Source organism: Sitophilus oryzae, unplaced genomic scaffold, assembly GCF_002938485.1.
Source record: "Sitophilus oryzae breed Bouriz unplaced genomic scaffold, Soryzae_2.0 scaffold_1396_pilon_pilon, whole genome shotgun sequence".
Classification (NCBI taxonomy): domain Eukaryota; kingdom Metazoa; phylum Arthropoda; class Insecta; order Coleoptera; family Curculionidae; genus Sitophilus; species Sitophilus oryzae.
Genome location: NW_022146055.1, coordinates 3,170,979 through 3,194,738, shown reverse-complemented (window position 1 = coordinate 3,194,738; position 23,760 = coordinate 3,170,979). Strand labels below are relative to the sequence as shown.

The 23,760-nt window shown below is 30.8% G+C and overlaps 2 protein-coding genes across 8 annotated transcripts in view; both read right to left on the bottom strand.

Annotated features, from left to right (window-relative positions):
• LOC115875878 (uncharacterized protein CG43867) overlaps window positions 1-23,760 on the bottom strand; it is a 517,198-nt gene that overhangs the window by 175,703 nt on the left and 317,735 nt on the right. The window lies entirely within an intron of this gene.
• Window positions 15,156-20,152, bottom strand: LOC115875880. Its single transcript, XM_030891438.1, has 5 exons — window positions 18,384-20,152; window positions 18,100-18,330; window positions 17,946-18,020; window positions 17,150-17,878; window positions 15,156-17,093 (listed from the first exon to the last, which is right to left on the bottom strand). Exons 1-5 carry the CDS (start codon window positions 18,478-18,480, stop codon window positions 15,814-15,816), a joined length of 2,412 nt encoding a protein of 803 aa, XP_030747298.1. The 5' UTR covers window positions 18,481-20,152; the 3' UTR covers window positions 15,156-15,813.

Below are 23,760 nucleotides of genomic sequence, written 5' to 3'. Positions count from 1 at the left end.
TTTTTACAGCACAACTACCATCTGAATTGCCAACAGAAAATTTAATTCCAGTTAGTCAGCCCAGTGCCGAATATATCCATGGTTGGCAACAATGAATTTAATAATCACGCACTCAACGACGCAACTAAAAGTTTATTTGGCATCGAAGAAGGTATATATAAATAAAATTACTCTCATTAAACTTGAACAATCTAAAGGCATGTTCTATTAAAATTTAATATAATACTCTATAAAACACACAAAAATGGAACAATGTTTTATTAAGAATTATTGTACGGTTATGTTTAAATTCATAAAACTATATTTAAATTTAGCTAAGAACATTTTTAAATATTCTATTTGTAAACTCATATCTTATTTCATAATGTGACTTAATATTCATTGCGTCCTGATTAGATCTAAAGACAGTTAACGTCTGGAGCCGAAGTTGTTATGCATCGGCTATTGAAAATTAATCCTATTCAACCACTCTCCGGAGTGCAGAATGCATAATGAGGATTGTCGAGCGTTTCTCCTTTTCATCTCCTTGGAGAGATGACGAGCAATTGCTGAGACTAAATAAAATGACAATCGTGTTATAGGGTATTATGATAAAGGAGATACTACAGTTAATAAATCAATGACGAATCAAGAATGTGGAATATTGAAGTGATAATTTCGGAAGATATATATTAATTTCCAAAAGACAAATAGTATAAATACGAGTAGACAAACTTTACTTTCTATAGTCTGTCCGACGACAAAATACTTGACAGTGATAGATGTGATTGTCATTTTAATTTCAAAATAGTTTATTTTATTTTACAAAGAAATAAGTTGGTACAAGTGATTACTTCAAAAAATACTATATAAAACTGACAAAATCTAATCGAGTTTTTTCTGCACTAAACTTCAAAACCACGTAATTAGCATGATCCTTAACATATAACATTAAGTTTAACATAATTTGGCACAATATATAACCTATAATCTGGCAAGAGTTTGATAAACCTGAGAAATCTTAAGTCGAGTTCAAACGCATCTGCGTCCGTGCATCGTTCATCGTTCCGTTACTCCAATAATATTGAAATATGATCTGTCATTTTTAAAATAATCCAATAAAACTAGTTAAAAACAACGACGCATGACGGATTTTTATACAAATCCATCCAAGGCTAACTCCAAAATAGTAGAATTTTTTTTAGTGAAATGAATGGATTGGTATGGACGTCATCTGTTTTTTTTTTCTGTCATCGTCTGTCGAAATTTTACCTGAGTAATAAAAGAGAGTTTATATACAAACCGGATGTAAGTATTAAAATGCTAGATTTAATATTATTGTTTAGTTATTATATGCATGTTTCAACCTAATTATTGCTTGCTACTAATAGTGCCTTTTTATATGAAACTTAATCTTATTAGGGCACAAAATGGAGTTATAGTTTGAATTTCACAATTCCGGACGTTTTGATGACGTACATAACCCTCATCAATATGATTGGTTAGTTTTCATCTTGAAATAAACTTGTTTTCCTTAGGTGAAATTTATGATGTTGACAGCGTTGTTGTTTATTCAAAATTACTATTTAATTATTCATTAAAAAATTAATTATTTATATCAGATTTGAAATTAAATTTGCATTTAAACTCTTTTCAATCTTATTCAAAAATCTATTCTTCCATTGTGCGATAATAGTTCCAGTAACTGTATGTAAATGTATTTTCTTACGTTGATAATATGTGAACAATAATGTTTATTTTATATAAAAGTATTATTTTTTTGGAGAGCATTATAAATGTGCATTTAAAAAAAAATTCTGATGTTAACTCAGCCAGGGATACCCCGCACAACTATAAGACTTTCAACAAAATTAAATTAAAAACATACAAAATATTATTATGTCTACATTTCCCCTCTCTTTATTACCTGTCTGGAAATGAGCACTTCCTTCCAATTTATCCAAAGTAATCGTACAAAAGAAGGAGGGTGAGGGCACAAGAACAGTGTGGGGGGGAAGCTGTGGTAAATAGTTAGTTCACAAAGGACCCTCTGTCTGTAATCGAATGACGTGAGAAGAAGGCCGGGATGGGAGCACACACGTGGTTGGCTACGCTTTTCTGCCAAAACTTTCCCTTAATCGAGTTGCTTTTAACGTTGTAAATTTAATAAATCCACTTGTTTGAGCCGGATTCAAGCCCTTCTTTGTTGAATTATCTTTTAACTTGCTTCTACACCTTTATTTATTTGTTTACAGATTCCTTTTTCGTTGTTTTTATATTAATACTGAAATAAGTAAATAAAACGCAAATAAAAAACAAAGAATTGTGAATCATACCATATTCAATTGTGAAAATTTCATTTGAATATGTAGTGTAACAGGATGAGTCTTAAATAAATGCAAACATTTTTAGGGGTAGTACATTTCAACCCCAGAAACACGTCTACAAGAACGGGTCTACGTTTTTTCGCGAACATTTTGCGAACATATTTTTTTGAAAATTTGGATTTTTTGAAAAACTTTTCTGCTTTTTTTAGTTTAAAATTTTTGATAATATGGCAACATTCAGATTAAATTTACAAAAATGAAAATCCAGAAGAGATCCTATGGTCTCAAAATTAAATATAAGCAAAAAAAAATATATTTTTTAATTTTCAAAGTAAAATTACTCGGTTATTTTGGCCTTACCTGAAAAACAATAAAGAGAAAATATGTTTGTTTTATCGAGATCTACCAGTCCAGAAAATATTTGCACTTATTTAAGACTGTAAATGGCAAGAAAAATCAACAAAATATCTAAGATACAACTTTAAATCAGCATTAAACGGTCTACACAATTCTGCTAACAAGAGAAAAGTCAGTGACGCACATCTTTTTTAAAAAAATATTCCAGTGATGGCCTAGTATATGAACGTCACTGGTGAATCTGTTGACATTTTTTTAGTAGTAAAATCTGTAGCACTTATAGTAACTTTTACCCCCAAAATTTTATTCCAATCGCTAAAAACACTTAGAAGAAAATTATAATAAATTCAAAAAGATTTATACCGGATGCGTCTCAAAAGTGGCTGTAACTTTTTTAATTTTTCAGATAACAAAACAAGATTTGGTATGTTAGTATGTGACATAAATTAGGATTGATTGACGTATTCAATTGTTTTTGATCACTTACTATTTCACCGGAAATCACTTCAACTTTTGATTTTTAAATGGCACCTTCGGTATATTTTTACTTTATTTGATAGAAAATGACACATCACATATCTATCTATATATATATATATATATATATATATATATATATATATATATATATATATATATATATATATATATATATATATATATATATATATATATATATATATATATATATATATATATATATATATATATATATATATATATATATATATATATATATATATATATATATATATATATATATATATATATATATAGTTTAGAATGACATATCACATATCAATTCTTGACATTTTCGCATAAAAACAAATAGTATTTCAAATTTTAAACTAGAGTGCCATGGCTGCGTTAAAAACACTAATTTTTAATCAAGGAGCCTTGGAAAAATAGATTTGATCATCTAATGTTTTTCGTGTCTTGTCCTGGCCGGTAAAAAGATGCCCAAATCGTATTTTTAATCATATCTAAGCAATTTTTTCAAATGGTTCAAGGGTGGCTCATTAGCATATTTGGAAAAAGCATTTTTTACAAACACAAAAAACACACTTGATATTTTGGAGTCAAATTGTCGTTATGAGCTGCATGTTACAATTTCAAATAAACCATATCCGAAAATGTCAATTTGACATATAATAGGTCATTCTATTCAGAGTGTCATTTTCTATCGAATAAAGTAAAAAAATACCAAAGGTGTCATTTAAAAATCAAAAGTTGTACTCATTTCCGGTGAAACAGGAAGTGGCCAAAAACAATTGAACACGTCAACCTAATTTATGTCATATACTAAAATAAATCTCGTTTTGTTATCTCAATAAAAATAATGTAGTATTAATGAACATATTAAGTCTATATAAAAATAAAAAAGTTATAGCCCCCGGTAACTAAGAAACAAAGCAGAATCGGACCTATCTAGGTATAAGAAATAAATCTGATTTTTACGTAAGCAATATCCCCACGAGAGATGGGTCATGTTTTTAAAACACCCTGTATAGTAAATATTTAACGCTGGATACAGCTATCAGTGTGTTTTTATACACATATGATATTGTTGTAATTCAACCTATTTCGAAGCAAATTTTCATTGAAAAGAAATAAACTCAAATACACAAAACGACCCATTTCATGTTTAGATCTAACTTTTCCAGCCGCATTCAGCTAAAACCGCCCCAAAACAAAAAACTTCCGTTATTTACCTGACCGGTTCATTCCCTTTTCATATCGATACGACAAAACATGTCCCAGATATGAATTTATATCGGTGAATTATTCAAAAGGTCCAAAACAACGCCGAAATGTAAACACGGGCAGAGAGAAATTAAATTTTAATGGTGTCCCCTTACTACCGCTGTTCCCTTTAACTCCCTCTTACCCCGATCTCTGTTTTACCCAGGCAAGAAACAAGGGAGATAAATAAAAAGCGACTTAAAAGTTTTGGCTCGGTGAAGAGAACAAAAGTTGGAGAGCTTTGGGGAAAGACGAACGAGATAAATAAGGAAAGGTTATAGGTAGATGAAGGGGTTTAATTTATAGAATTTAAATATTCATATTCGTAATATTTGATTTATAAGTCGTTTAATTTATAATAATATACAGTGTGAAAATAAATTCTACTAATAATTCTAGAACTAATTCACTGCAATACACGAAAACACTTTCCTTTTGCACTTGAGTACAGGGTGGGTCAAATTCGACGCTTTTAAATGGAAACACCCTTTTCTATAGGAGATAGACAAAAACTAATATCGGTGTCTGGAGCTCAATTTTTGTCAAAAACATGATGGTGAAAACCGCATATCGACATCTGTTACCGTTTCGGAGTTACGGGGTGTTTTTGAAAAATATGCATTTTTAACAAATCGCTGTAACTTTTTTGCTATGGAAAATTTTGTATTTTTATGAAAACATTTCTAAAGCACCTTTTTACGTAGAATTTAATGGTTTAAGTATATTTTTTTTAAAATTAATAATTTAAGAATTATCAACAGAAAATTTGATTTTTTATATGGGACACCCTGTATATTTTTTATTTATTGAAAAGAATTTAAAATTACCTTTCCAAAAATATAACACACTTGATACTTTGCTCGATTCCTCTTCGAGATATCTATATACTCTAGTATATAGAAATTCGCCGGCTTTAAATAAGTAGGCTTTGAGCGGCACCGGCTGTAATGCAAAAAAATTCTAGCTGTGAGCATCAATTAAAACGAAAATAATATTTGCTATGAGAGATGCAGAATTTTATAACAATTTAAAATATATTTAACTAACATCAATGCATTTAAACTATATCTAATAACAATAAAAATAAATCGCAAACCAAGACATGAAATTTTGCTACAAATGTTCGACATATCAACCGTCTTCTGTTATGGATAGACGGGCAGTTTTTGAAAATTTCTCGCGGAATTCGTTAACTCAGTGGGGGTAAAAGATACCCTCTCATAACTGCCAAGTATTTTTAATTCTTGTCTAGATTATACGGAAGAATAAGGAACCTCATTCTTCCGCAAATATATCCATAGGATTAGATCCATGGGCACTAAGTCAGCCGGCCTCGACGGCCAACGGCTGGGATCTTGGTTAGTTATCTAATTATTTTTCAAATTGGCTGCAACAATTTGCTGATAACTTCAGCGTTCAGAGGCAGTGCGTCGTTTTGCTGGAAAAATATGTTTTCGAGTTCCATTAAGGGCATATCATTAATAAGGGGTCCAAAGCCTACTAGTTAAAAGTGGCGAACTTTTAAAAATTCTGTATTTCGAAGGAGATTATAACAAAATATCAAGTGTGCTATATTTTTGGAAAGGTAATTTTACATTCTTTTCAGTTAATTAAAAATATAGAGGGTGTCCCAAATAAAAAATAATTTTTTCTGTTGATAACACTTAAATTATTAATTTAAAAAAAATTCTACTTAAATCATTAAATTCTACGTAAAAAGGTGCTTTGGAAATGTTTTCATAGAAATACAAAATTTTCCATAGCAAAAATGTTACAGCGATTTGTTAAAAATGCATATTTTTGAAAAACACCCCGTAACTCCGAAACGGTAACAGATATCGATATGCGGTTTTCACCATCATGTTTTTGACAAAAATTGAGCTCCAGACACCGATATTAGTTTTTGTCTATCTCCTATAGAAAAGGGTGTTTCCATTTAAAAGCGTCGAATTTGACCCACCCTGTACATACTTTAGGTTTGGACTTCAACAAAATTCCCAAGTTTTTTATTCTAGATGCTACAGATGCCCGACGCAATATTGCCGGACCCTGTATTACAGCAGATGATTAAAACTACACTATTATGTACAAATTGAGCGTTTGTATAGGCGCTCAGTTGTCACCGAGTAGGTGTGGTAAAACGTCAAACCAACCGTAACCATTAATTACCGAAACTATAGAACAATATGAACAGAGAACTGGAAGGAAGTGGACCATTGTCTCTGTTCATACTATCTTTACTAATTGTCTGTAATTTGAGACTTGTTTAATTAATTTTAAATGATTAATATCTAAACAATGTTCTTTATCAACAATACGTTGAGCAACGCAAGATTTATCCGATCTACTATATATCTTATATGAGCCATACATTCTTTAAATCTAGTTAATATTGATCTTCTAGTTTACTCAACATATTTATGATAACAATCTTTACATGGAATTTCATAAATACCGGACCTTTCCAGTGGAGGTGTTTCATCTTTAGGATTACTTAATAATTGTTAATTCAAGTCATTTTATTATTAACACTACTACTAAAAAAGAAAAGAATACAATACAGTAAGCTTAAACTACACGGAGCTATTTTATCTGAATTCAAACAAGAAACTTTTTATTACGATTAGAGATTAGAGAAAACTCGTTTGGCCTAGAGATACGCAAGAACGGACAGCAGGCAGATTAGTGTTCGAAAAACGAGAAAGATACAACCACAAAAAGAACTTTATTCCTCGGTTAATGGTTCCAGAACTATTAGAACTGTGATGAGTTTTTCTTTTATAGAAGAAAAGGCCTGTTTTATAGTATTTTTTTTTTGTTTAACCTACAGTCTTTAGCAAGGAGCCCATCCATTAAAAGTATTTTAAAGTTTGTCAATTTTTGTTAACTGATGTCTAGAGATTGACCTTGCCTTGAAAATTTTCAAGATTCTCATTCCCCAGCCGTCTGTGGCGCCGTTTTTTTTTTATCATATGGCATTAATAATAATAAGAAGAAGATCAGCATATCAAGTATAAAGATCTTGAAATTGAAATCAGCAGAATGTGGAACGCGAAGACGAAAGTAGTCCCAGTAGTAATTGGTGCACTGGGTACGCTTACTAAAAGGCATAGTAATTTCATCAAACTTATACCTGGCCACTCATCAACGAAAGAAGTACAGAAAATAGCTTTGCTGGGAACAGCACACATACTCCGAAAGGTGTTACGGTGAATACCTTAGGTCTTTTGTTTCACCCGGATTCACCTATACCGTCAATTAAGAAGGCGAGAAGAGTGTAATGAAGTCCCTATATTTTTTTATTTAATCTGTTAAATGCTAGGCGTGAACATAAATCGAGCACGGCAGAATAGCGCGGCGCGAAAGTATTTCGCGGGTACACCGATGAGCCAGGGTTCGAAGCTGCCTTGGGACATAACTTTTTTATTTTTTTTTCGTTAATATTCTGATTGTAAAATATTTAAATATTTGTTTTTTTTTTGATCACCAGAATGGATAGCGTTTGTGGATTTATGAACCATACTGCATATAAGTAGAATTTGATATGTTCATTTGTTTTGACGGACTATAGTAACAAATAATTCTTAGATAGGCTTAGGATGGTTTAATTTTATTTTTAGAACTGTTACGATAGTCTAAAACCGGAAAATATTTTTAATGCTAAAAATTATTGTGTTAAATATTTCGTCGATTTGCATGGATACGTTAAAGTTTTTTTTTTTGGTACAAACAGCAGATGGTTTTTGTAGAATCGACGAGTAAAACCGTTTTTTTTACTGTAAGGAATTTTGATGGGCCGTAGAACGATGGTAGCCGAACGTGGTTCGTGGTTCCCGACGAGAAAGATTATTTAAAAGACGGGGGACTGCGAAAACAGGGGTCTTCCTGCTGAGACTGAGTGCCGGTGAATTTTAGCCAGTAAACCTCGTGAGTTTAAGCCAATTCTGATTCGTTTTTGTTATCAGAGCTGCTGTAAAAAAAATGAATTTTTGAGTTTAAATAAGTAAAAGTACCGTATCTCCGTTTTTGGTAGTGATTAAGTATAAATCGTGGTCTGTCGTAGGCGATCCCGCAACCAGACCGATTCGCTTTGTTCCGACGCCGATTTTCTTCAGTAAAAAAAGGTAATCGCATTCTTTCTATTTTTTTTTAACCGTCGGATACCCCATCAGAATTCTAATAATCGCGAATTTTAGTTTCAGCACAGTAAAGTTTCTATTTTATTTTATGTTATAAAATTTCTTTACAGATTTGAATTTAATTAAACTTTCTATTTTATTTTATGTTATAATATTTCTTTACATATTTGAATTTAATTAAAGTTTCTGTTTTATTTGATATTATAATAATTTTTCTTTACATATTTGAATTTAGATACTGTGAACTTAATTATTTGCTATTGTAGTTAAAGTTGTTGTTAACTGACTTAATTTCTTTTCCTGAGGTATTTGACCTATATCTGGATAGTCTAATTTAATTTGATTTTGTTCGATTTTGCTATATTTCATGTTTTAATATTTCTTTTCATATTTCAATTTGAGTACGTTGAACTTGAATATAGTGTATTCATATTTAATTTATTTAAATAAACTTCGTTATGGGATATATTCGACTTTAACTGGCTTTCACCCCATTTCCCTGGATTCTCCACTGTAGAAAAGCTACCCGTACTGGCAGTAGTGGTCTCTCAAACACTTTAAATTTTGAGGGTGGCGCCCGAGAAGCAAAAGACCGACTGCTCGGCGTTAGTAATAGCTCTCTAGAAAAAAAAGACTGTTACAAGAGAATGGAATGAAAATAATAATAATTACTTTATTTCAAATTTGTTATACAAATTAACAAAATTAAGTTACGTAACGAAGAAAAATATAGTTATTCAAAATTTTTACATTTATAAAAAATAAATCATTAAAACAATACATACATGGTTCCATTTCAATTATCATTTTCTTAGTATATTTTTTGAATAGTTTTATGCTTTCAATTTTCCTTAATCCTTGAGGTAGCTTATTATTTGTATTTATTATTTCTCTATATTCGATACCAATTAAACTTTTAGTTAACTAAAAGAGGGCGCGATTTTTAAAGAGCTTAATACATACATACATACCATAGGTGCTTAAAAAATTTACTAGCAGACCTTGCAGTCGAACATTGTTCTTTTTAGAACCTCTTTTAGTGAAAAGAGCCGTATCCTCTTTCTAGCCGTTGGAAAAAAACTCATCGTATACTTATTAGAATATTTTGAACGGGAAAGCGGTAGTAATGACCCTTTATGTCCCTTAAGGGCCGGCTACACGTACAAGCTTTACCACGAGCTTACCTGCACAAACCTGTTTGAATCGGGAACTCGCTGTGTGTAGACGGTAAAACGGTAGCACGCACAAACAAACAAGCGCGGCCTGCGTAAACGTCGCGCTGCTAAAGATTTTTAGTTTGCGCAAACCAGTTTGTGCGGTGATATTATACGTGTAGACGGTATCAGCGAGTTCAAGCTACAGTTTTGTGACTATTCTGGGTTTTGTGTTATTATTAATCAGCTCTCAGAAAATGTCTGATATGCGTACTTATTTCAATAAGGAGTTTATGAGGAGTTTCGTTGAAATATATCGATCATTGCCGTGCCTGTGGAAGATAAAATCGAAAGATTATTCCTATAGAAACAGAAAAAATTATGCGTACAAGAAAATGGTTTTCTATTTAAAAGCCACTTTTTATCCCACTTCGATCTATATAGTTTATTTTGCTGTTTTTTTCTTTAACAATAAGTAATACAAAAACAATAATTCGTCACTTGACATTTCCACGAACGGAACCATAAATTCAGGATAAAAATAATAATGAATATACGCTCTTACTTGCATCGTGTGGACACCGCACAGTGTTCCTTCTAGTTTGCGCAAACTATACCGTGCAGGGAAGTCGCTACCGTATAGTCGCCGCTTTAAGTGTTGTTAAGCAATTGAGTTTTTTTGATTTCAATAATAACTGTTTATATGTGTATAATTTATTTTTATTTCCTAAAATATTTTGATTAAAAGAAAATATGTAAAATGAGCAACGCTCTGCCGGTGCAGCTTAATCACGTGACTAAAAGTTTATTTGATATGGTCTATAAAATACTTTTATATTTTAAATATATTATTATTGAAAATTCAATATATTATAATTGTCATATTTTTTAAATACTATACACACAAAACATAAAAATCTGGCTGCGGTATTTCGTTTAAAATGCAAATAATTACAAAAATACGTAAATACGTAGGTATACAACAGCCATTTCCCCTCGCCGTTCATAAAAATGTCACGTATCGGCCGATAGGTGCAGGTGAAATATTCGATTGGCTTTCCCTGTATCGGAAAATTTATTTTAAAACGCGCCCCATTGAAAAGCCCTTAATTTTATTTTAGAGCGCTCCAATCGGCGTATTTCAACAGGCGGAAATTTCGAATTTACAGAAAAACGCGTGAAAGCATTTTATTTACCACCGACTCTGTCGTGAATTGTGTCTAATAAACTTTAAACAGCGTATTCTATGGCTAAAAATAGGAGCTTCCTTTCATATTGGGTTTCGTACAATCAACAGTAAACTTACAAATAAACACATCAGAATGGTCTAGGAGACAAAGGTAAAATTGCTGTATTAGCAAATAAAAGAATTTTAGGATCCAGGATTGGTATGCAGTAAGTTAGAGGCACATATTCTGGTTTTGTTTTTTCTTAGTTGTTGTTGCTTTTTGCATTATTATTTTTATTTTTGATATAAACAAAGACATTCTGTTGACATTTTCGTTTTATTTTATAATTTTACTCTCCAACATAAAGAGCCCAGGGAACACAAAATTTTAACTTTGTCCCCTGACAAGAGAAAACACTTTTTTATTGTTGACATTTTGAGAAAAATGTATACTTTATAAAAATATGTGCTTGTTCTAAAATGGTTATTCCCATTTATATTTTTCCATTTTCATATATCGTTTTAGAAAAAATAAAAAAGGAAACATGAAAAAATAGTTGAATTTTCATGCCCTGAAAATCAAAACGCCTTTCTACGGTAATATATTTTTGTTTTCCTTCTTTAATAAATTGTTATTGATAGAATTTTGGTTAACGTCATATCTTTACTGGTGTTAGAGTATTACATTTTCCGATAAGTATTATCACTCTTTCCGCATTTTCCGGAGCATTGAATTAAATAAATTTTATGCTTCTTTAATATTTTAAAAATAATTTGTTCGGCTTCTTTAGGGATTCTTTGACCAACTACAAATTGATGGTTACTTCTTGACTATCGAATAATGTGCATTTATTTAAGATTCACCCTGTATATTTTAACTTGTTTTAAATAAAATTAAAATGCTATTGATAACCTGAATTTAAGTCAGGGATATAAAAATACCCAGGTAATCGGGCTAATTTTGTTGATATCTCTCGTTGGTTTTTATATTTAATGGCAATCACTGAGGCAAGTAACTGAGACAATTAACCAGTGGCGGTTCGTCAGGTGCAGTAGGTGAAGGGGCACTTCACCGAAAAAAATACTCAAATTAAAGAAAAAACTTTACTGTTTAAAATATTAATTGAGTTTAATATATTTAGATGTATCTAAATAAGAAAATGGTAATTTATTATAATTTTTTTTCCGGGCGGGCCTCTGGATAATAGGTCCACCGCATCGTTAATTCCGGCCGAAAGAGTGGCATTATTGGCCCGCACGCGCCTATGTTTCCACGTCCACAAGCCACAAGTGCAAGTGAAAATTTTTGTATTTAAGTGAGCCAAGCGGCTGCACGGTTTCCATGGTAACGTGACGTCACCCTGGCGGCAGCCGCCCCGAATGTGAATGAGTTTTTGGGCAGTTCTCTTCGTCTTCCTTCAACTTAATTGTACAGGAAATGCGTGACGGCGGGCGGCGTTGGCGCATAATTTATGCATTTATGCTAATATTCGGCGAGTAATTAACCGTGTAAAGACTGTAAAGTTGTTGTTGATTATTTATTGTTGTTTGTTAATGTTTTTTGTTGATTTAACTTGTTAATTTTTGCTGTTTGTTATGTTGTTGTGTTTTAAAACTGTTTTGTGTGTGTATATGTGTTAAAAATGGACCCAATTAATGACTTGGTGTGCAATTTATTAGAAACTCCCTTCAGACGGTGGACAGATGAAGATAAGAGAGATGTTTTATCTTAAGGGCGACCAACTGAAACTTTAACCATAAATTTTTAAAAATTTCTTTTAAATATTTTGTATTTGACAGCTCCCAGGGGGCATTTTAAGTTGTTTTCAAAGCAGAAAAGTGACTGCCGCAAAAAGATTTTTTAAAACACTAATATAAGATATAAATATTTATAAGATAAAAAAAAACGTCCATATGGATCCAACTTTATGGTAGACACTGTATATAATGTTTATTAAATTTAATTTAAATTTAATTAATTTTTCACTGGAATGCAAAATAATGTGTTTATGGAAAACTGGTTGTATCTCTTTTTACTTAATGCGTTTTAGCCCAAACTAAAAGGAAAATATTATAGGTATTAGTGTATAAATAATAACAAAAAAATGTTTACAAAATGGTGAATGCACCAAAAAATTTTCAAATAATAATTTAAAAAATGTTGACAAAATGGTGAATGTGCCAAAAACACAATGACTTCGCCTAATTTTATATCCACGAGCCGCCACTGCAATTAACTGATATCAGTTAACTTTTTAAAATAGCATAAAATATAGCAAATTTCAGCCTGTAAATTGTAAAGATAATGTTCGCCATGTGCATATCACTCAAAGCTTAGACATCAGATATTTCAAAAATCTATTCAGAAAAATAACGTACCCCTTTTTGAAGATAAGAATCTAAGATGCAGACACATTCCCTCCAATTCCACATTATTAAAACAGGCTGGCTATAGCATTAAAGTTTTCCCGGGGGAACGTTCTGCTCCGCAATATGCTCGAAGAAATCATAAAGAGATTATAGGATTTATCTCGGAATAACCTCACTCCTGCACGCACGCAGAAATCGGAACTTTGAGGAGTTGTCGAAGAAGTTCGAAAGATGGAAAAGAGCTTATCGGAAATAATAAGCGAATGGATTTGAAAGACTGAGAGGGGTTGGAAATACTTCAAATTCTGTTAAAATGGAAGTGAGAAACCTTAAGGCGGAGATTGTCTTGAACCGAGCGCTGTAATGTAATGCTTGTTCGCTCCGTAGTCAAAATTGCACATTGCACATGGTTCAGCAAATAACGATTAAAATAACCTAAGACTTTTCAGATATTATGTACCTTTTGGGGAGTAATTTTAGGGAAAAAATTGTTAATTGTTGATATATCTGGCAACACCGTGCTCGGCCGAAAAAATGGGCGTAAATGGCCGAAAAATCAATTTTTCGCAAATATCTGTCAAAATATGCAATTTACAAAATTTTCCTTTCAATAAAAAATGAAGCTTAATTACCTACAAAAATGGGCCTTATCATTTTTTACGTAGAATTATTAGTTTTCGAGATATTCCGCTTCAAAGATCTAATGGGACCAAAGATCAAATTAGCGATGGGAACTATCGAATGAATTAGACTATCGAATCGTTACTGAATGAATGATTTCAACTATCGAATGGTTTTATTCGAATAAAATCATTCATTCATTTGTATACTAAAGCATATGTGACAACCTCGCCGTGCGACTAAATGATTATCGTTGAGCCACGACTATCGAATGCTTTTGATAAATGAAATTTAGAATTTAGTATTCGTTTGATTTTTGTGTGCGTCAGTGCATTATTAGTTATTCTTCCAAATTTTTATAACTACGCCGTATAAATAGTGTGCTATTTTTGCGTTTATTAAAATATATAACAGACTAAGATAGTAGTTTTTTAATTGACGATTGTGTGCGTGTGAGGTGGTCAAAATTTTTCCGAAAATTTGTGTGATTTTCCGTAGCCCGATCTTTCAATTATTTAATTTTATATGGTATATGGTCTATTTTTTATTGGGTAATTTTGAGAAGTAGCAATTTTTAAGAGAGATGAGATGAACTTACAATTAATTTTAAAAATACATATTTGTATTTTAGATGTTTTAATAATATGAATTAGTTGAACTTAATAATCATATTTAAGTAATGTGGTTAAGTAAATGATTATCGAACTCAAACTATGGGGTGAGAAAATTAAATTGAAAGTTTTACACGTGCCAATTAAAAAAAAAGTTAACGATGTTTGTATTTTGTTTATGCTAATTCTCTTACATGTAGTTTTTTGCGAAGAAATATTTCATTTATTTTTTAAAGTAAATGCCAGTAAAAGTAAATATATTATTTTTAAATAGTAATATAAAGCACCTAATATAAATAATTTTGATTTCTAATTTTTTATTTATATTTTCCTTCCATTACACTGCATGCTTAGAAAATTAATAAATGTTGATATTTCATGATTTTAAAATTTGTTGTTAATATAACAAATTAGTTCTGTAATTATTATTATTTAATAAACCAACGTTGCCACACAAAAAATTTAGAGACTATATTATTTTTAAATAGGATCTAATATAAATAATTTTAACATCTAATTTGTTGTTTACATTTTGCTACTACTTAAAAAATGTTTATATTAAATGATTTTAAATTTTGTTGTTAATAAGTATAACAAATTATTACTGTTATTATTATTTATTAAACCAGTCTTTGCTTAAAAACATTAAAAATAATTTTCCTACATCCAAATTAACAAGTATTATTCTGCCGTCCTAACGAAAAACGCAGTAACTCGAAAAAGTAAGTTTTGGGGAAAATAGGTTTTACTGTTTGTTCACTGTTTGTTGCTTTTTTATAAGACTTTTTGAAAAATTTGAATAGAGTTGGAAAATATAGATTATTTTTGACTTTTTTGAATATTTTTTGTGCATATATAGTCATTTTGACTAATAATAATTTACGATAATGCATTTTAGCCTAGCATCGTAACCACCATAACTTCATAATTACTAGTAAGAAATGCAGTAAGTACCGCATTGTTGCCATTTTACTGCATTTATCACTAGTATTCTTTGATATGCCGCCGTACTAATATATGAAAAGAGGACCTAACTTTACGTATTAATTTTGCGAAACCATACCCCAATAATATTTATTTTAAGTAATAAGCTGATTTTTTGGTACCTATAATAACGAAAAATATAATTTTTGGGCAAAAGGGACAGGTTTAATAAAAAATGTAGCCATTGAATTGGGAGTGTTTATTTGAAAATCTATACATTAAATACATAGTTAAAAACAAGGGTGAAATTGGACTCCCTAAGCGAACCGTGACAACCAAATTTTTTTAAACAATAACATAATTGAATAAAATACAGGTAAGTATAAGTATAGAAAAATATATAAAAATACTTTCAAAAAACTATTCAAAGGAACTATTTAAATCATTGACATTGTCATCAACGTCAATGTTATACCAAAACTGCCGCCTCCCTTCTGCCATGAGGGGGCACAATTTATTAATTATGCCCTCTTTCTTATTTTTATTAATGCCCCTGGCTTTAGTGCAAGGCAGTGGTTTTGGGATCCCATCTCGTTCTGGTTTAGCCTTTAAAAATGATAAAGTTTTAGGATCTTCTAAATTATAATTATCGAAGTAAGTTAAATATTGTTTGCCTCGTTCCGCCAAGATCATAGTTATATCTGTCATGTATGGACGAGGCTGCATTTTTTTAATTTTGACCTGGGAGGTCTGATCAATCCAGTTAAAGAAATTATTAATTCTCATTTCAAGAACCGTGACTTTTCCGGAATTAGCCGCCTGTACTGCATCACTAAAGTCTTTAAAGTCGCTTAAGGTGCCCTTATACTTCATCGACAGTTCTACCTGGTGATGAAAACTGTCGGCACTCATGTAAGTATGCCCTGGTTCGAAATATTTTACCCATATTTTTTCTGCTTGTATTTCTGAACTGTTTATTATATATACAAGAAAAGAAAAAAATGTCCAATTTTTATTTTGGGCTGAACAGTTGTCCAGCCACAATGTAATGATTCTGCTGTCACGGTTTTCCAGAAAAAAGGAGTAGAATGTGCTAATGATATCTTCTTTTTTCCGGCCAGCAATACCCTCATGCCAAATGCAAGCTATGGGTTTTAAGCCACATTTCTTTCCAACTGGTACAAAGGACTCATTGAAAACAATAATTCGCGGGGTAAATAGAGCAATTTTATATTGATCTAACCTTGGAAGCATAATAACCTTTTGCAAATCTGCGGAATAGCAGACCTCCAAATTGTTATTATGATCCATTTTGGCATCGTTCCTATACATATTTCTGGATTCCTCCGCTTTTTTTATGTGTTTGGTATAGGTCTTACAGATGTCACAATCAGGATCAATATTTTCTTTTGAGTGGCAATGGTTTTCAAATATTGCACAACATTCACACTCCTCATGTCCCAGTTTAGTGAACGAAATATTTTTAGCCTTTACGGCTACTCTATACAACTCGTAGGAACAATAAAAGGTAGGGTGTTTAGTTAAAAAGTCTTTATACATTAACGTAATCGACACATCACTTGGTAGATACCTTTTATTTGGAGCATGCTCCCTTCGATAATGGGACACTGATGGGTGAAAGCTCTCAATATGTGCTTCTATAACATCCTTATTAAATTTTCTTGTTTTAGGATATTTTCCTAAAACAAAAATAAATAATTTAGTAAATGCATATGATTATTTTCCTTGTAAATACCTCTCATGTCAGAAGAAACAGATATGTGATTGTCACTTTTGCTGATAGCTTGTAAAATAAATCTATCATTTTTTTCGTGGTAGCCTAAAGTGGTTAAAAAAAACGTTTTACAAATTTTGATTCTTCTCCCAGTTTCATCCTGAAAATAATATGTAATGCTGCGGCACCTTTTGGAGTTTTCAGTATTATTTAGCTCAGTTTGCTCTGTATTGCTTAGGATAAATTTTTTTCTGTCTGTAAAATTCAGTGATTGATAGTTTTTATTTAGTTCAATCCTCCTATTTTCTGGAATATGAAGGTTGCATTTTTTTGGACAATTTTTACATGGGGGTTTTAAATTAAACTTTTCTTTTGCTTTTTCTTTTTTTTGTTTTAAACGTTCTTTTAAAGAAATGTTGTATTTTTTTCTCTTACGTATTTCACCCTTCTTAGTAAGAGTAGGATTTTCGTTAGTACCTGGTGGGTCTCTTTCTAATTGAGGATTTTCAGTTCTTGGGGGAATAATCTGAATATCGTGAATAACAATTTTTGAAGAATTTTCAGGAGATATTTGCGGGGGCTCATTTTCTAAATTATTTAAAACACTTTCGTCAAAAATACTGCTTCTAAATGAAAACTCTAATAAACCCTCATCGGCCTTTAGGTCATCAGTCAAAATAAAATCATTGATGGCGCTAATATCTATTTCTTTATCACTAGGTATTATTGGATGCTCATGAGAAACATTTTCTGCAAAAAGTACACAACTTAATACTATTACCCTTATTTAATTATTAAAAAAAGTTGTAAAACTTACCATCTACGGGTCCTAATGGTGTGTGATTCCTATCCTTTAATTTCAAATCAGTTTCAATAAAATCAGATGTTTGATCTAAAAATAGTTAATAAAACGCATTTTCTTAAGTTACAAAAAACTGAACCGCCATAAATTTAGTTAGATAAAGACACACCTTTATTATTAGTGGTTAAAGGTGGAATAGTATCGTCAGCAACTTGATGGAAAATTTCATCTTTATCATATCGATTATTATCAACAACTTTGTCATTAATTTTTTCTTCACAAGTTACACTACTAGAGTTATCATTAAGGAATAATGCCACATTTTCCTTATTGGCCAAATTTATTTCGGGGTAGTTGTAGGATAGTTCGGCTTTTTGAAAGTCTAATTTCGCTTGTTTTCCTGTAAAAATATCATTAAAATACGAGTTACTAACTACCAAAACCTTGACTAACCACCACCAGTTACACCACCAACACCACTTTTTTTACCAGATTCACTACGGATATTCTCCATAGATTCACCTGTTTTTCGTTTACATGCAATGGACATTAATAATTTAGTTCTTGAACTTATCTAAAAATACAGTTAAAACATTTATTCAGTATTTAAACAATATTAAAAAAACCAGCTCAGCGCCTGGGACTTTTGGGAGATACAGAGAGTAAAGTAAAAAGAAAAAATTAAAAATCAAAAACTAGACCGAAATTTTTGGGCTATGTTAATGATGATAGCTTCAAATAAGGCGAAACATTTTTATAAATTTTCTTATTAATACTTGCTCCTAAATACACAGGGTGTTAATTAAGTATGTACCATGAAAGGGTTTTCTACTACCGTGTGTAAAGTACTCACTTTACGCACTAAAAACAGTGTATAAAGTAGCACTTTTTCGCACTAGTGCATAAAATAAGTATTTTACACACTAGTGCGTAAAGCAGTCTGCCAAAAAATTGCATCAGCAAAAATTTGACACCTGACGCACTGGTTTTTAGTTCGTTACTTTACGCACTTACTAGTGTGTAAAGTAAATTTACTTTACGCCACTACGGTGTAAAGTTAACGACTTATTTTCTTTATTTAATGAATTTTCGGGAAAAAATTGAGGGTATAAGAAAAAATATTGTATGAAACACGTGTGGAAAGTTCTTTTTTTAAAATGAAAAACAATCCCATTCGTAAAAAAAGTATCACTTAACACAATTGATACATAAATAACGATTTTATATTTTTAACGAATTAAAATGTAGTTTTTCTTTTAAAACTCTGAAAACCTAGCATGTTTATAGGATTTTTTTTCGTAAAATATTTTTTAAAAAATCGTCTGGTAAATTTATTGCACGTACCTAACTAACGGCCGTAAATTTTCTACTAATAAATTGAAATAAATCCACAGACTTACCTTGCTATCCATTATGACGACAAAACCACAAAAACACACAATTTTTAATTATATTTTTTACTATTTGATAACCCGGTAATAATATTATATTATTTATAATACTAAATTAATAATTATTATTTAAACACCTTCGCACCTTCGCATCAGCTAAAAGCTCAAATCGATCTGTTCATTCTTACAATAAATATGCTGTTTCAGTGTATTTTCTGTCCTTTATACATTAATAAGTTTAAACAGAGACAGAAATACGATTCATCAACAGTAATCTTGCAAATGAAATAGGTTAGAAAACCGTTAAAGCTTACGCGGGAAAAGTTACTGCACTTTTCCTTAGCAAAGTGTGACGTATCGCGTCACTAATACAAGGGTATAGGCGTAAGTTATTTGTGAATACTGCATTGTGATTGGATAATCCATCGTACTGCGTTTTTTGTTAGTAATAGATGATGTTTTTGACTCCTTGTACATGTATAAATTATAGCAAAGTTTGTTGTACTGCGTTATTCATTAGGATTTCTAAGTTACTGCAGTTTACCTTAAAATAAAGTGATTTTTTTAATGGAGATCCAAAGCAGTTACACAGTATATTTTTAAATACTGCATTTCTCGCTAGGATAAGTGCTTACTGCGTTTTTAACTAGTAATATGATGCTTTAAGCGAGTTACTGCAAACTTTTTTTTCAAATTTTGAAAAAACCAAATTTTTTTTGGAAAAACTGAGTTGGTAGAAAGATAGAGAATATGTTCAAGAATACGAATTCACCAAAATCTCAAAATCGAAAAAAATCGAGTTACTGCGTTCTTCATTAGGACGGCAGTATTGCAGTGTAACAACAGAATATTAATAAAAAAATGCAAAATATATAGACATACTATCCCTAATTAACTAAAGCCAAACAATAATATTCTTTGCTAATATCAACTAATACCAATATATGGCAACAGCGCCCTTCATAATATATTTTCTGTGTAAATACTAGCACCTCAATAAAAAAAATAATGTGTCCTTATCTTTATCTGACTCCACAAAAAATCAAAGATGCCGCCTTCTTTCATAGCATTGCCACCGACCGCTGTCGGGTTTCTCGGAAAGAAACCTACGTCGCCGGGCGACAGCTAAAATCCAGTTAATATTTTATTATATTATAATCGATCCTGACCAATAAATGAATTTCATAAATGAATGAATTTTATAAATGAATGGTTTTTGCTGCCGAATTACTAGAATACAATATTTCAAGGCACATAACGCATCTATTCGATAATTTTTATTCGAATAGTTTTCAACGAATGTTTTCTTACTAGCTATCGAATTATTCGAATGACAATTCATTCGAATAATACTGATGAATACTATCGAAACATTCGATAGTTGCAATCAACTATCGAATGTTTCGATAGTATTCATTCGATAGTTCTCACTACTAGATCAAATAACACTTGAAATATATAATATGTACAAAAGGTGTAAGTAGCTTCTATGAATCTGTTTGATACCTGTCTATTGCATTGTTTTTATGTTTTTGAAATATATATATTTCTTTACTTTACAGGATAATAATTTATAAATAATAATAAATATTTAAAGAATAATAGGAAATACAGTTACACACTACTCACTAAAAGCACTTAAGGTTTGTAATAGATGTAGTTAGAATATCAAACACCAAACCAAACCAAAAATTATGTTTTATTTTACCGGTATTCCTCACATTTGAAAGGAAAGTCACTTCATAAATAAGCAGAAGGAGATCGTATAGTACACTCTATATTAATAATTCTTTTTTATCCTATACTTGTTAGTTGACGCATCACTTACTAGGTATAAAATTTAGTACTGATTCTAAACCTATAGTTGTGGTTTGACATATGACATATTCTGATGTGTTTCTGGTAATTTAAAATAAGCTAATATTTAAACAAACATTTCTAGCTTTCCTGACAGGAGTGTGAACACAAATTTAATAAAGGTATAATGTGGATAATGTTCTGATTATTACAGTTTGGAAGAATTACTATTTTTGTATGTTGTTATCTTTAATAAAGTGTATTTAATGAGTTTTTGAATATTTCTTTTTTTCCTAAGAGGATTGTTTAATCTTTATACATAAATTTTCATAAATTATATCTACAAAATTTATTACTTTATGACTTTTTGCTAAAGACTTTGTAGTTGATAGAGTTTAACAGTATATAAAAGAACTATTTAACTAAACTAAACGTTCTCTAACCCAGTGTGAGTACATATTATCAAAGTAAAACCTCTGAAGGCGGGTAAGGGGACAAATAACTCACAATCAAGATTTTTATTTAAATTTAAATGCTTCAAAAAAAAGCAGGGGGGCGGCATGTTTCGGGACTTCAATTCACATCATCAGGCCCAGAAAGCTGAAACAATTGCAATCAGAATAATAGAAAATTCCAATAGTCAAACAGAGGTCAAAATATAAAATACGATCACAAAACAAATTAAAAAGTTAAACATTTTTTTATAAGGTTAAAAGGTTATTTCTATCACAATAATTATTCAATCACAGATAACAATATGGTAAGCTCAATTTGAAAATTAAAACAACTAAACTAAAATCATAAGGTGAGGGGAGCCGTATAATCCACTATAATTAGATAAATTGACAGAAAAAACAAACAAGGCAATAATCACCTTATACCTCAATGCACAATTCAAAGAAATTTACTTAAACATTAGTCAAATGTATTTTGAGGGATAATTTTATTTTTATTTTTTGTATTAGTCATGTTAGTTAAGAATTATGATTATTTTAATTTGTATATGTAGATATTTAATTTTGTAGGATAATTTTTTTTTAGTTATGTTAGTTAGGAGTAAGTTAAGAATTATGTTTATTTTTATTAATTTGTATATGTAGAATTTTAATTTATATTTTAATTTATAGATTGTAGAAAATTAATTTTTATTTTAAGTGTCTTTGATAGAGACGGTTCATTATTAAGATATTTGCATAATCCTTTAGTATCATAATTTTTTTTAACATTTCCCTTTTCCCTTTACAAAAGCAATCTGTTTTACTTTGGCAGTTACCTACTTATTGATAATACAACCTCGAATATCGTCAAAATATGAAAACAAAAATTCACTTCCCATAGTTCTTACGTCCGTTTAACGGAGATATAAGAAACATGGGAGTTAATATTCTCACTAAGAAAGTTTATAAAATACCTTTAAGTAAAAGCTCTTCCGATCTGCGGTAAAATACCTTTATTCTTATTTAAATAATTTCAATAATTTCTGTTTTTATTTATGACAACCACCTAATAACCTAACTTTAACGTCAACTTGACAATCCTGAAAAATCCAAAAATGTTGTGGTTAACCAAAGAATAAATAAATTCTGAATTAGCTAACGGGCCAACTTATTTTTCATTAAAAAAAATTACAAATTTTCGTAACTAGGTCGGTCATATTGAGGAACTTTTAAAAGATTTGTACTATAGCGGTTACAAACCGAAAAAGTCAAAAATTTTAAACCCAGAAGATGTGAAATTTCTTTGCACTGCTTTTTTTGCATTTAATCTACCCTTGCGGTTAAAGTACCGTATGATCGAATAAAAATGGCGTCCAGTTGGCTGGGAAATGACGATCGATGACATTTCCCATATAAATTTACATAAATGACAGCGATCTTCATTTTATAGCCATCGTTGACGCCGTTTTTTCTCGATCATACGGTACTATTTTATCTACTATTTTTGATAGATATAAAACAATTTTAACAGTTGCTATGAAAAAAAGGTTAATTAATAAGAAAATTCTTGTAAATTGCATATTTAGAGAGATATTTGCAAAAAACTAATTTTCCGGTCATTTGGGGCCAAAGCCATTATTTCGGCTAAATCTGGCCGACCACGGTGTTACAATTTTTCCCCTATAAATACATACATTCCAAAAGATACACAATCCTCCTGAAAAGTTCCGGTCCACGAATTAAACCGTGGTTTCAACCTTCATTTACTGGACTATATGTTGACATTTGCTTGGTTTTGAATTGTTACCTGTTCAGTTTTAGATGTAGCTTTTTTTGAATTAGTTAAAATCCACTTGTCCAAAAGTGTTTAAATTTGGCATGTTTATACAGCAGACGCAGACCATAGACAAACAAATAAAAAGAGACTGGCAAATTAAATGGCAAAGAGAGGGACAACGTTCCCGTAGGGCAACTCAAGGGCAACTCAGAACGCAAAATTTCGTTCTATTTATGTTGATCTGCGCATTGCGTCTATTGGGCCCACTATCTCATTCTAATATAACAAGAGAGAAAGAAGCAGCCATATAAAACGTAATTTCTAAATAGAAATTAGAACAATCGACTTTCGTTTTCGTCATCATGACAACCAAGATGACAACATCATGATAATCCGTCATGTTTGTTAATTTTTCTTTTGGTGATTTA

Excerpts from the sequence above, each read along its gene's own strand:
- LOC115875880 (XM_030891438.1), bottom strand. The coding sequence starts at position 18,480 with ATGTCCATTGCATGTAAACGAAAAACAGGTGAATCTATGGAGAATATC. Across the intron at positions 18,331-18,383 it reads TGGTGGTGTAACTGGTGGTG|GAAAACAAGCGAAATTAGAC; the intron begins GTTAGTCAAGGT and ends ATATTTTTACAG. Across the intron at positions 18,021-18,099 it reads TTTAACCACTAATAATAAAG|ATCAAACATCTGATTTTATT; the intron begins GTGTGTCTTTAT and ends AACTATTTTTAG.